Genomic DNA, 15,803 nt, shown 5'->3' on the forward strand with positions numbered 1-15,803 from the left:
CTTTTTTGACTGTGTGCCTTATCAGCACACTCCTCCATATGTATATTTATTTATTAATTGTATATATACCACTTTAGTAATATATTAATAGATCCACAAAAAGAAACTAAAAATAAAGGTAAAATAATCAAGGTCTGGTTAAACTTAAAATTGCTTTGATAGGTGATTTTAATGCTCATCCTGGCTATAATAGTTCACTAAAATACATAGATATAAATGAAAGAAGAGAATCAATGGCTATCTTTATTAAGTTATAAAACTTTTTTTTTCCAACTCCTTCCACTATCTACCATCTTTCATGAAATATGGATTGTAACTAACTTCTCTGAAGTTAGTTAGGTGATCTTGCCAATTAACCACAAGGTGATTAATTTATATTTATAATTATAAGCATAACCAATGGGCTTAAGACAAACTATAATTGGAACAATTTTAGAAACTTGGCAAAAAATGCTCCAAGATTCATGTGTATGCAAATAAAAGAATTTTTATGACTGAAATCATTTGTGGCAATAAAATCACAAAGATGGAAACTTTTTCTTGATATTTTCCCCAAATGGTTTCCCCATAGCTAAACTTTCTTTGAAAGCAGTTACTTCAAGTTAACTGTTAAAATGTCACCTATACCCTGAAGGGAGTGATTTTTTTGTATTTGTTTTATCCCAAATTTCTGATAAGCATATGCACAGAAATTTCAAGCATATATATCTAGCAATGTGCCCTAGATGAATCTAAAACTTTTCCAGATAATACCTGTTTTCAACAGAAGTTGAACACGTTTACCCTTTTTATGCTATTTTTCTGTGTTATTGTGGCCATTTCTACTATAGCAAAAAAGAGTGATTATTTCACCCGATGGCCTGATGCTTTTTGTTTTTTGCTTTTAAGAAATCACAAAGCAGCATATGACTTTAAAGCTCTCTTAAAAAATAATATTTTAGAGGTTTCTATTCATGCCCTGGATGCTTAGTTTTTAAATATCCTGCTAATCACAATGGTGTCATATATTCATTAATTAATATATCAATGAACAATAATTCTTAAATTAAGGTTCATCATTAATAATTGATTGTCGTGATGTAATATCATATAAATATATGCCAAAATTTTCTTTAGAATTTTAGTACCTATGTTTATGAGGGCTTATCCAAGGAATGTAAGATTGGCTTGACAGGGCTTCCCTGGTGGTGCAGTGGTTGAGAGTCCGCCTGCCGAGGCAGGGGACACGGGTTCGTGCCCCGGTCCAGGAAGATCCCACATGCCGCGGAGCGGCTGGGCCCGTGAGCCATGGCCCCTGAGCCTGCATGTCCGGAGCCTGTGCTCCACAACGGGAGAGACCACAACAGTGAGAGGCCCACGTACAGCAAAAAAAAAAAAAAAAAAGATTGGCTTGACATTCAAAACCAATAAATGCAACTCACTATATTGACAAACTAAAAAAGAAACATCACATAAGATATCACAGAATATTTAAGATTCAAATATCCACTCTCAGAAGGGAAGGCCCCATGAATTTCCTTCCACATTCTAACTCGTGGAAAAGACCTAGCAAGATTAAGAAGATCCACATATTATAGTGTATGTACTAAAAGATATTTTATTCCATGTGGTTATGACCTTAAAAAATCAAACTGGATTCATTTTTTGTTTCTGAAAGGAACTCTAATAACTCAAGGTAAGAGTATCTTCCTGCCTAACAGTTGTCACACTACAAACTCATGCTGACAGAATATGATTACACTACTTTTGTACCCAAATGTAAGGTTGGGGGGGGGGGCGGGGAAATGAGCATGAGCTCTACTATGCTATCTCCTTTGAGATTCATATCTTATCTTTGAAGGAAATACTTAACAAAGAAACTGTTCTCATTCGAAGCTTTAGTAAAGGTTACGGTATAATAATTGTTAAGTTCCACAAATTGTGCAGTTGTCTTGTTATTTTATCAAGTGCATTTACATAGTGCCAGACACATATGCAAAATACAATTTAAAACTGAGACCATTAAATTATATCCATTATTTCTCACTCTAGAAACTTTTGAAACTTATGGGTGACAGATTTGTCAAGAAGTTCTCTTTACCAACTAAAGAAAGAACAACCCAACCTCTGCTATGAACTGTCATTAGTAATTTAGCAGAGCTAGAAGGCAGTTCAGCCGAGTAGACAGAAAATTAAAACATGGGCAGCTCCTGATTGGAAATGTATTCATAACAGGTAATGAAATAGCACAGTCAGGATCTCTGGTATTACTCAGAGTGAGAGATTTAATTCTGATAACTCTGATGATGACACTCGAATCAGAGATTATTAATGGTGACAGGTTGTGACATACAGATAGAATGACATAAGCATCAGCAACATATCTCTACAGAAGCTGATTCTATATAAGATCAACATTTTCTTAATTTCAAAAATTATTACAAGTTTTCAAAAAAGAGGTTTATTAGGGTCTTAGGCAAACCCTGTACCATTTTTATATCTACTTTTCAATGGAGTATAATATTAATCAACATATCAAAGGCAAGGGGTGAAGTATAAATTGTTGTTTATATCTTAAAACATGAAGTATAAATTGTTGTTTCTGATTTCATCTGGATAAGGAACAAGCCCAAAATTATAGACGAATAGCTATCCTATGTATAGAGTAATAGTAAAGGTTTGGGTTTTCCTGTGTTTATATGCATGAAAAGAATACTCATTAAGTGCAGCCACATAAAAATAATGTTATTTGTAAAGAATAATAATTTTTATTTTGGATTTTCTATGCCTTTTTATATTTTCTAATTAACAAAAATGGCATTATTAGTTTTATAATGATTAGTATATTTTTTGAAAATTGCCTATTTCAGACAAACTCTCTACCACAGAAATACAGCTGAGAAAAATAACAATATTTCCACATAGGTATTTCAATACATCTCTTTTGAATTTGTGAATTGGCATATTTACTGTGTATGGTTAAAACTTGTTAGATGTGGGGATTTTAAAACTTAGCCCTAAAATTCTTTAATACTCCTGTCACTGAAATAAAAGGGTCTATGCCCCTTGAATCTGTAACTGGACAATAGCTTATAGCAGAAATGATGCCATGTCAGTTTCCAGACCCAGACCATAACATGGAAGAGAAGAAATGTCACACTGACCTATGCCCCAGTTGCAGATCTGGAAGTAAAATAAACAACTGCTGTTGTCCGAAGTCACTAAATTTTGAGCTGGTTTGTTAAGCAGCAATAAATAACCAAAACAGCATCGGACTTTCATCATGAATGCCGATTATAAAAATGGTTTTCGCATTACACCAAAACAATGTTATATTACATATGCTATAACTAGTCAGAATAGGAGGAAAATGTAAAAAAAAAGAAAAATGCAGTACACTTTCATCAGGCTAACATAAATTTTATCAATAAAGTTTTTAATAAATTACAACACAGTATTGAGAAAATAATTCAAAGAATTTTAGAATCTTTAGTATGTTATAAGTTGAAAAACCTAAATATTACAGAATTATTTGCTTAAATTTGGTGATTTAACTTTTTAAATTTGGTTTTGTAGGATTTATCTATATTGTTTAATGATGTTGTAACTAAAAGCATAAACCTATATAGAAAATACTAATTCTATAAAAATTAGAGAATTTAAATATTGTCAAATAGAACCACATATTGAATAATAGAAATACATTTTAAATGGAACTATATTTACAGAGGTCTAAGCCTACATGACATAATGCAGCCCCGAAAAGTCATGATAAAAAAAATAACAAGCTAAAATCATACTACATGTTATTTACCAAAAGTAAGCACCTTAGAAAGATTAATAGTTAATTCAATAAAAAAGAAGTACTGGGCTGGCCAAAAAGTTCGTTCGGGTTTTTTGGTAACATCTTATGGAAAAGCCCAAACAAACTTTTTGGCCAACGCAATATTAAATATGCCTTAATTTCAGTAATATAAACAATAGAATTGTTTTAAGACAATTATGTATAAGTCCCTTTCCTTAGAAAACTGGATAACTTTAAATGGACTTTGAGAGCTCAGGATACAGAAAAATACCCTATAATAAATATTTTAATAAAATAAAGAATCATTTTATAACATAAAAATCCACCTACTTCATGTATTTCTTTTCAAGACACAGCTCCACAGCAGAATAGTTTCAAAACATAAAAATTTAACAATTTCGTGTATTTCTTTCATAAGACACAGTTCTACAGGATAGGGTCAACATTATTCATCCAAATATGAACCAGAAAGTTCAATTAATTCTATTTCTTGTCCACAAGCTACTTTGACAAGATTTACTCAATAATGAAATTGTTAAGAATCATATCATAGAATTAGCACAGGTTCAGTCCCTTTTACTCATTATAAATCTACAGTATAAAAAGCAATATTCAAAAGGTGACACAAATACAAAATACCTTTACAGAGGGAATTGTATTAATCCCAAAACTCTGCCTCCTCTTATAATGAAAACCTGAGAACCAGAATGATTAATCGATTTGTACCAGAGTGAAACTAGGCCTGGAACCCTGCCACCTGCTTCTAACTCTTGTGTCTTTTCTCATATATTATGCTGCTTCATCTGGCACGAGTGATTCCTATACAGCTATGAAATATAAAATAATGCATGATAATAAGAAAAGAGTGAAGCATATAAAAGTGTGTCCATATAAAAGACATCTAAAAAAAAAGTCATCTAATTTATGCTGAAACATTAGAATTTTTCATTTTATCAAAGTCCTTGCTGAAGCATTTTTCTACACTGTCTGTTTTCCAGATATGTGCATATTTATTTATGGTACAACATCCAACAGAAAATTCATTAAACTCTTTCAGAAATATTATAAAAATTAGTTATACATTACTTGATACTCTGCTACTTTTAATATGCCTGAAATCATATTTTCATTATATTATCACTTATGATAAAAAATGGATACAAGCTGATAGTATTTTTTATTTTACAACATTTTTGCCATATTGTGGAATTTAGATTTAATCACCTAAAACACCCTTCTAATTAGATGGCAAGTCAGAGATGTATTTAATCTTAAGGAATTGTTTTAGCACTAAGCCTTACTTTATTATCTGTGAGATGGTCATAACAATAGTACTTACCACATGTAAGTAGAATTGTTGTGCAGAATAAATAAAATATGTAGCTAATATATCTAAATCCTTGGCACCATACCTGACATATTACATACTAATAAATGTTAGTTGTTATTATAGTTTAGCTGCAACCAAAAACATGGTAATATTAAGATAGCAAAACATAAAGTATGATTTTTAAAAAATGGCCTACTTAAAACAATGTGTATTCTTCTATTAAAAGGTGATTTGCTATGTTTAATTCAAACTGATAAAGTACTTTTTAGATATCAAAAAATTATTCACATTAACCTTTTAAGGGGCAATATAACCAATATATGTTAAATAGCATATGATTTGTAAAACCGAAATTTAGTGCAACTTACCATTAATACATGTGCTAATCAAAACAAGGTAAATTCTATTAGTATGTTAAACATTTCTCATAAAATATTTTTAAAAATTAAGAAATTAAATACCAGTGAGAGAGTATATATACAATGAATTTAGTAAAATTCCTTGAATTATTATTATTTTTTTGCGGTACGCGGGCCTCTCACTGTTGTGGCCTCTCCCGTTGCGGAGCACAGGCTCCGGATGCGCAGGCTCAGCAGCCATGGCTCACGGGCCTAGCCACTCCGCGGCATGTGGGATCCTCCCGGACCGGGGCACGAACCCGTGTCCCCTGCATCGGCAGGCGGACTCTGAACCACTGTGCCACCAGGGAAGCCCCCTTGAATTATTTTTTAAACAAATAAGACATTTCCATATTCTATGTACGTACCTGGAGTAGGCAAACAATCGACTATCCCAAAGATTATGATTCCCTCTAGGTCCGTAATGAAAGTAACAGGACTCTGTCCCATCAAACATATTCAATCCATCTTCTGAATTTTTTGAGGCATGGCTATGTACCACATCTAAGAGGACTGTAATACCCATTGAGTGAGCTGTGTCAACCAGTTCTTTCAGCTCTTCAGGCGTTCCAAAACGGCTTAAGGTAAAGGAGACAGCAAAAACAAGATCACATCATATTTAAACCAAACAGCCAATCATTTACTGAGAATCAATTGTTTTACCAGCACAGTACTAGATACTTCAAATGTACAAATGTCGTATGATATAATACTTAGATATAAATCAAAGTTGCTTAATAGTTGTTATTAGGCATTTTTAAAAGCATTCAATAAAAAAATAAATCTGGCTGTTAATTGTAGATTTATAGCACAATGAAAATTCACATTTTGAGTAGGTAGATAGTAAAATTCCACTTCTCTATACTCAGAGCTTCTGATTTCCATCGCCAAGCCTAGCTAGTTTGAGGGGTATGGTCATTCCTGTCCACATACCTGGCCATCCCTTTAAGCATGCATGGTTGGGATTGTGAGGGCTCTTAGAATACTTCTTTGAATATCCTTGGTGCCTTAATTGAGGCCATTTCTCCTGTACTTACTTATTCTCAGATTGGAATGCCTCAAGTACCAGTGGGTCCTGTCACCACCCAAGCCGGAAAGATGGGCAGCTCATATGCACGTGGGTTTGTGTTAAAAACAGTTTTCTAGTCAGCGTGAAATAGGAAACAAAAATCACTCCCAAGAGGAAGGCCTTTCTTAACGTGTATAAAAATCTCAATACTGCAGTCTTCCATAGCATCAACTTTTGCTTTTAAATAAAAAATCACCCTTGTGATGAATTGTTTACTGTCTCTCTTCCTCACTAGACTATATGTCCCTTGAGGGCAGGGGCTCTGACCATCTAGTTTCCCACGCTACAGTACAGTGCTTAGTATGCAGTGGGGCTCCTGATAGCAGATTCCATGGAGGAGCGAGCAAATACTCTAGTGTGGCTGGAGTGGAATAATCACGAAAGAGATGAGCTCAGAGAGTTGGCCAAGAACCAGATCACATGCGGCCTCATGGATCAATGTAAGGCATTTGGCTTTTATTCCGAAAGGGACAGGGAATCATCAGAGTTCTGAGCAAGAGAGTGACATGATCTGACTTTCATTTTAAAAAGATGACTTTACATGCTGTGCAGAAAGTGGTCCATATGTGTGGGGGGGGAGAAAGCTAGGGAAGGAGGACAAGAGAATAGAGTGACCAGTTACAGACCTAATGAAATAATGCAGATGAGAAACAGCAACTTGGACCATGGTGGTAGCAGCTGAAGCAGCCAGATTGGGGATATATTTTGAAGTTACCAGTGGCTAGGTTTTCTGATAGCTAGAGTATAGGGGGGCGAACATAAAGGGAAAAGTCAAGTATAAGGCAGATGGCTTAAACAATTGGAAGATGGAGATGTCATTTATTATGTTAGTGAAGATAGCAAGAGAAGAAGGTTAGAAGATAAGATCAGATATTTAATCTGGAACAGGTTAAGAATGAGATATGTATTATATACCCCAACCTCAAATAGGCACTGTTTGGAGTTCACAACAGAGGTGAGGACTGGAGAACTAAATTTGGCAGTTGGCATATAAAGTGTATTTGAGGAGACTGGTTCAAGATGGTGGAGTACAAGGATGTGCTCTCACTCCCTCTTGCAAGAGCACCAGAATCACAACTAACTGCTGAACAATCATTGACAGGAAGATACTGGAACACACCAAAAAAGATACGCCACATTCAAAGACAAAGGAGAAGCCACAATGAGATGGTAGGAGGGGCGCAATCCAAATAAAATCAAATCCTATAACTGCTGGGTAGGTGACTCACAAACTGGATGACACATATACCACAGAAGTCCACCCACTGGGGTAAAGGTTCTGAGCCCCACGTCAGGCTTCCCAACCTGGGGGTGCAGCAATGGAAGGAGGAATTCCTAGAGGATCAAACTTTGAAGGCTAGCAGGATTGGACTGCAGGACTTCAACAGGAATGGGGAAAACAGAGACTCCACTCCTGGAGGGCACACACAAAGTAGTGTGCACGTTGGGACCCAGGGGAAGGAACAGTGACCCCACAGGACACTAAACCAGACCTACCTGCTAGTGTTGGAGGGTCTCCTGCAGAGGCAGAGGGTGGCTGTGGCTCACCATGAGGACAAGGACACAGGCAACAGAAATTCTGGGAAGTACTCCTTGGTGTGAGCCCTCCCAGAGTCCACCATTAGCCCCACCAAAGAGCCCGGGTAGGCTCCAGTGTTGGGTCGCCTCAGGCCAAACAACGAACAGGGAGGGAAACCAGCTCCACCCATCAGCAGACAAGCCAATTAAAGTTTTACTGAGCTCTGACCACCAGAACAACAGCCAGCTCTACCCACCACCAGTCCTTCCCATCAGGAAACATGCACAAGCCTGTTAGATAAGCTAATCCAACAGAGGACAGAGAGCAGAAGAAAGAAGAACTACAGTCCCGCAGCCTGTGGAACAAAAACCACATTCACAGAAAGAGAGGCAAGATGAAAAGGCAGAGGGCTATGTACCAGATGAAGGAACAAGATAAAACCCCAGAAAAGCAACTAACTGCAGTGGAGATAGGTAACCTTCTAGAAAAACAATTCAAAATAATGAGAGCGAAGATTATCCAGGACCTTGGAAAAAGAACGGAGGCAAAGATTGAGAAGATGCAAGAAATGTTTAACAAAGACCTAGAAGAATTAAAGAACAAACCAACAGGGATGAACAATAGAATAACTGAAATGAAAAAATACACTGGAAGGAATCAGTAGCAGAATAACTGAGGCAGAAGAAAAGATAAGTGACCTGGAAGACAGAAAGGTGGAATTCACTGCTGCAGAACAAAATAAAGAAAAAAGAATGAAAAGAAATGAAGACAGCTTAAGAGACCTCTGGGACAAAATTAAACACAACAATATATGCATTATAGGGGTCCCAGAAGGAGACGAGGGAGAGAAGGGACCTGAGAAAATATTTGAAGAGATTATAGTTGAAAACTTCCCTAACATGGGAAAGGAAATAGCCACTCAACTCCAGGAAGCACAGAGTCCCATACAGGATAAACCAAGGAGAAACACGCTGAGAAACATAGTAGTCAAATTGACAAAAATTAAAAACAAAGAAAAATTATTGAAAGCAGCAAGGGAAAAAAGACAAATAACACACAAGGGAACTCCCATAAAGTTACTAACAGCTGATTTCTCAGCAGAAACTCTACAAGTCAGAAGGGAGTGGCATGACATATTGAAAGTGATGGAAGGGAAGAACCTACAACCAAGATTACTCTACCCAGCAAGAATCTCATTCAGATTCAATGGAGAAATCAAAACCTTTACAGAGAAGCAAAAGCTAAGAGAATTCAGCACCACCAAACCAGCTCTACAGCAAATGCAAAAGGAACTTCTCTAAGTCGTAAACCCACGAGAAGAAAAGGACCTACAAAAACAAACCCAAAACAATTAAGAAAATGGTCATAGGAACATACATATCAATGATTACCTTAAATGTGAATGGATTAAATGCTCCAACCAAAGGCCACAGGCTCGCTGAATGGATCCAAAAACAAGACCCATATATATGCTGTCTACAAGAGACCCACTTCAAACCTAGGGATACATACAGACTGAAAGTGAGGGGATGGAAAAACATATTCCATGCAAATGGAAATCAAAAGAAAGCTAGAGTAGCAATACTCATATCAAATAAAATAGATTTTAAAATAAAGAAGGCTACAAGAGACAAGGAAGGACACTACATAATGATCAAGGGATCAATCCAAGAAGATATAATAATTATAAATATACATGCACCCAAAATAGGAGCACCTCAATACATAAGGCAACTGCTAACAGCTATAAAAGAGGAAATCGACAGTAACACAATAATAGTGGGGGACTTTAACACCTCTCTTACACCAATGAACAGATCATCCAGACAGAAAATTAATAAGGAAACACAAGCTTTAAATGATACAATAGACCAGATAGATTTAATTGATATTTCTAGGACATTCCATCCAAAAACAGCAGATTACACTTTCTATTCAAGTGCACACGGAACATTCTCCAGGACAGATCACATCTTGGGTCACAAATCAAGCCTCAGTAAATTTAAGAAAATTGAAATCATATCAAGCATTTTTTCTGACCACAACGCTATGAGATTAGAAATAAATTACAGAGAAAAAAACGTAAAAAACACAAACACATGGAGACTAAACAATAGGTTACTAAATAACCAAGAGATCACTGAAGAAATCAAAGAGGAAATAAAATACCTAGAAACAAATGACAACAAAACATGATGACCCAAAACCTATGGGATGCAGCAATAGCAGTTCTAAGATGGCAGTTTACAACAATACAAGCCTACCTCAAGAAACAGGAAAAATCTCAAATAAACAATCTAACCTTACACCTAAAGTAACTAGACAAAGAAGAACAAACAAAACCCAAAGTTAGCAGAAGGAAAGAAATCATAAAGATCAGGGCAGAAATAAATGAAATAGAAACAATGAAAACAATAGCAAATATCAATAAACTAAAAGCTGGCTCTTTGAGAAGATAGAAAAAAAAAAGATAAACCATTTGCCAGACTCATCAAGAAAAAGAGGGAGAGGACTCAAATCATTAAAATTTGAAATGAAAAAGGAGGAGTTACAACAGACACCGCAGAAATACAAAAGAATCATAAGAGACTACTACAAGCAACTCTATGCCAATAAAATGGACAACCTGGAAGAAATGGACAAATTCTTAGAAAAGTATAACGTTCCCAGACTGAACCAGGAAGAAATAGAAAATATGAAGAGACCAATCACAAGTAATGAAATTGAAACTGTGATTAAAAATCTTCAAACAAACAAAGTCCAGGACCAGATGGCTTCACAGGTGAATTCTACCAAACGTAGAGAAGAGCTAACACCTATCCTTCTCAAACTCTTCCAAAAAATAGCAGAGGAAGGAACACTCCCAAACTCATTCTATGAGGCCACTATCACCCTGATACCAAAACCAGACAAAGATACCACAAAAATAGAAAATTACAGAACAATATCACTGATGAATATAGATGCAAAAATCCTCAAGAAAATACTAGCAAACTGAATCCAACAATACATTAAAAGGATCATACACCATGATCAAGTGGGATTTATCCCAGGGATGCAAGGATTCTTCAATATACACAATCAATCAATGTGATACACCATATTAACAAATTAAAGAATAAAAACCATATGATCATCTCAATAGATGCAGGAAAAGCTCTTGACAAAATTCAACACCCATTTATGATAAAAACTCTCCAGAAAGTGGGCACAGAGTGAACCTCAACATAATAAAGGCCATATATGACAAACCCACAGCAAACATCATTCTCAATGGTGAACAACTGAAAGCATTTCTTCTAAGATCAGGAGCAAACAAGGATGTCCACTCTCACCACTATTATTCAACATAGTTTTGGAAGTCCTAGCCATGGCAATCAGAGAAGACAAAGAAATAAAAGGAATACAAATTGGAAAAGAAGAAGTAAAACTGTCACTGTTTGCCCATGACATGATACTATACATGAAGAATCCTAAAGATACCACCAGGAAACTACTAGAGCTAATCAATGAATTTGGTAAAGCTGCAGGATACAAAATTAATGCACAGAAATCTCTTCCATTCCTATACACTAATGATGAAAAATCTGAAAGAGAAATTAAGGAAACATTCCCATTTGCCATTGCAAGAAAAAGAGTAAAACACCTAGGAATAAACCTACCTAGGGAGGCAAAAGATCTGTATGCAGAAAAGTATAAAACACTGATGAAAGAAATTAAAGATGATACAAACAGATGGAGAGATATACCATGTTCTTGGATTTGAAGAATCAATATTGTGAAAATCACTATACTACCCAAAGCAATCTACAGATTCAATGCAATCCCTATCAAATTACCACTGGCATTTTTTACAGAACTAGAACAAAAAATCTTAAAATTTGTATGGAGACACAAAAGACCCCAAATAGCCAAAGCAGTCTTGGAGGAATCAGACTCCCTGGCTTCAGACTATACTACAAATTTACAGTAATCAAGACAATATGGTACTGGCACAAAAAAAGAAATATAGATCAATGGAATGTGATAGAAAGCCCAGAGGTGAACCCAGGCAACTATGGTCAACTAATCTATGACAAAGGAGGCAAGGATATACAATGGAGAAAAGACAGTCCCTTCAATAAGTCATGCTGGGAAACTGGATAGCTACATGTAAAAGAATGAAATTAGAACACTCCCTAACACCATACATAAAAATAAACTCAAAATGGATTAGAGGGCTTCCCTGGTGGCGCAGTGGTTGAGAGTCTGCCTGCCGATGTAGGGGACATGGGTTCGTGTCCTGGTCCGGGAGGATCCCGCGTGCCATGGAGCGGCTGGGCCCGTGAGCCATGGCTGCTGGGCCTGCACATCCGGAGCCTGTGCTCCGCAACGGGAGAGGCCAAAACAGTGAGAGGCCTGCGTACCACAAAAAAAAAAAAATAAATAAAATAAAATAAAAAATGGATTAGAGACCTAAATGTAAAACCAGACACTATAAAACTCTTAGAGGAAAACATAGGAAGAACACTCTTTGACATAAATCACAGCAAGATCTTTTTTGATCCACCTCCTAGAGTAATGGAAATAAAAACAAAAATAAACAAATGGGGCATAATGAAAGTTAAAAGCTTTTGCACAGCAAAGGAAACTATAAACAAGATGAAAAGACAACCCTCAGAATGGGAGAAAATATTTGCAAATTAATCAACGGACAAATATTTAATCTCCAAAATATATAAACAGCTCATGCAGCTAAGTATTAAAAAAACAAACAACCCAATCCAAAAATGGGCAGAAGACCTAAATAGACATTTCTTCAAAGAAGACATACCGATGGCCAAGAAGCACATGAAAAGCTGCTCAACATCACTGATTATTGAGAAATGCAAATCAAAACTACAATGAGGTATCACCTCACACCAGTTAGAATGGGCATCATAAGAAAATCTACAAACAACAAATGCTGGAGAGGGTGTGGAGAAAAGGGAACCCTCTTGCACTGTTGGTGGGAATGTAACTTGATACAACCACTATGGAGAACAGTATGGAGGTTCCTTAAAAAACGAAAAATAGAATTACCATATGACCCAGCAATCCCACTACTGGGCATATATCCAGAGAAAACCATAATTCAAAAAGACACATGCATCCCAATGTTCACTGCAGCACTCTTTACAATAGCCAGGTCATGGAAGCAACCTAAATGCCCATCGACAGACGAATGGATAAAGAAGATGTGGTACATATATACAATGGAATATTACTCAGCCATAAAAAGGAACGAAATTGGGTCATTTGTAGAGACGTGGATGCATCTAGAGACTGTCATACATAGTGAAGTAAGTCAGAAAGAGAAAAACAAATATAGTATATTAACGCACACATGTGGAACTTAAAAAATGGTACAGATGAACTGGTTTGCAGGGCAGATATTGAGACACAGATGTAGAGAACAAACGTATGGACACCAAGGGGGGAAAGCAGCCAGCGGGGTGGTGTGATTAATTGGGCAATTGGGATTGACATATATACACTAATATGTATAAAATGGATAACTAGTAAGAACCTGATGTATAAAAAAATAAATAAAATAAAATTCAAAATAAAATAAAGTGTATTTGAGTCATCAGAATGGATGAGACCTTAATTCTTCATATAGATACAGGAAGGAATGAAGCCAAGGGCTGAACACTGGAATGGCCCATCTTTATTGGTGAGAAAGAGCAAACGAAGTAAAGAAGAAGCAACAAAACATGTGAGAAAAACAACAGGAAAGTTTAATATTCTGAAAGCCAAGAGAAGAAAAAAGTTGCAAGAAGGTAGGAGTAATCAATTGTGCCAAATGCTGCTGACAAGTAAGCTAAGAACTGATGATTGACTTTACAATGCAGAGGGCAACAGTATCCTAGACAGGAGCAGTTTCAGCAAAGTGGTGGAGCGTGTACTTGGAATGAGTTCAAGAAAGAAGAGGAGTGGAGGAATTAGAGACAGCAAGGACAGATAACTCGTTCAAAGAGAAGTCCTATGAAGACAAACAGGTGAAGGGACCAGTATCTTTTCTGTATGTCTGGAATGCTATCTACCTACTCCCACTTCACTCCTCCCCCCAGGTAACTCTTTTTTTTAGATTTGAAAACTGTTTATCTCTTAATCATGTTTTAGATCTCAGTTGTAACATCAGTTCAGATCTAATCTAAACTGATTAGACCCCTGATTCTATGTTATTGGAGAAATCTGCCATCTTCTTCTTAGCTTTTATTACATGTGGAAATCATAATATGTATGATTATTGGATTTATGTCTGTATGCCACCACCCTGTGCTCCATGTGGCAGAGACAATGTTGGACTTGTTCAACTTATGGTTATTCGGGTCAGTACCTCTCTGCATAGGACCCCTTGATGTCTTTCTGCCCAGAGAGCAATATTCCTTGGATTTCACCCTGGGAAGAAGGACAGTCCTTCTGTGGGTAGTATATATCCCACCAAGGGCCTCCTCAGTTACCTTCCTACATAAGTCAATCTCTTTCCAGAAAAGGATATGAGCTCTAGCAATAATGGCTTCCATAAGTCAGGATTTTCTGACTGAAGCTTAGGCCTCCGAACATATCACAATTTCAGCAGGCTAACTGGATATTCTGTACCAGAAATCATTTTGTGAAAAGCAATGTTAAATCAGGCCAGACTTTAAGGCTTGATGAGATGAGAGTCTATGATCTTAATAAAAGAAAATGCTCAGCTTCTATTAGCTCTGTTAACCCTAAAATAGGTTATAAGACATCACACAAAATATAGAAATTCATTTCATTTTTTAAATGTTTTGTTCAAACAAGAATGGATATAATTTCTTTCATTTTACCTTGAAGCTGCAAAGAAGCTTGTGATTTGGTAACCAAAACTGGCATAGTAAGCATGTTCCATGATCGCCATCATCTGAATGCAATTGTATCCTGTATAAGCAAAGGTCAAATAGAGATTAAGAGCCACATTTTTAAAAAGTAATGAAAACAATATATAAACACAGCACCCTGTTCAAAAGGCATTACATTTTACATATAATCTAGAAGATTTGGTCATTTTGAAAAGTTCTACTACTTTAACATCTTTGCTTGTCTGACCTTCTAACATAAAATCAGACAGTTAGTTCTTGAGGGTTATAGTATAGCTATTTGAAATGTCTTCATTTTAATAAGTAATAAGTGATATGCAAATATACTTAATTTGGCTTTAGAATATTAAAGATGGCAATCTGCATATGCTAAACTTCAGTTGCACTTGTAATATTCATATCGAAGATTGTGAAAGCCAAATAAAAGTAACTGATTGCAGGCCATGTACTTTTTATTTCACCTTTTTCTTTATATTTCTCTTTTTTCTAACATAAGATATACCATACCACTGAATCCATTTTTCTACAAGGTAGCTTTTATAAAGCCAGCATTAATGCTTCCATTTTCCACTGTTTCTAGGACCTATAAAATTACTCCACAGTCATTCATGGGCTCACATGTGTGCGCACGTGCACACACACACACACACACACGTATACACACACACACGTACACCCACATACATCCTTCCTTTCTCTATCTGAAAATGTTTTGCTTTAACACTAAATAAATTGACTCAAATGAACTGACTCAAAAAGATAGGTATGTATTTTTAAAAATCCTTAACACAAATATATTTATTAATGTGTTTTTAATGTAAGCAAATAATCAGA

At 36.0% G+C, this 15,803-nt stretch overlaps 1 protein-coding gene across 7 annotated transcripts in view; it reads right to left on the reverse strand.

The window, feature by feature from the left end:
- GBE1 (1,4-alpha-glucan branching enzyme 1) overlaps positions 1-15,803 on the reverse strand; it is a 297,233-nt gene that overhangs the window by 132,798 nt on the left and 148,632 nt on the right. For all 7 annotated transcript variants that reach the window (XM_089910389.1, XM_089910390.1, XM_089910391.1 and 4 more), the window contains 2 exons: positions 14,940-15,030; positions 5,881-6,090 (listed from right to left, as the gene is read on the reverse strand). In XM_089910389.1, the coding sequence (XP_089766515.1) occupies positions 5,881-6,090; positions 14,940-15,030 (301 nt within the window). The remainder of the gene's footprint in view (positions 1-5,880; positions 6,091-14,939; positions 15,031-15,803) is intronic.

This window comes from Delphinapterus leucas, chromosome 4, assembly GCF_059928025.1.
Source record: "Delphinapterus leucas isolate spDelLeu-1000000601 "Yukka" chromosome 4, BTC_Dleu_Yukka2, whole genome shotgun sequence".
Lineage (NCBI taxonomy): Eukaryota > Metazoa > Chordata > Mammalia > Artiodactyla > Monodontidae > Delphinapterus > Delphinapterus leucas.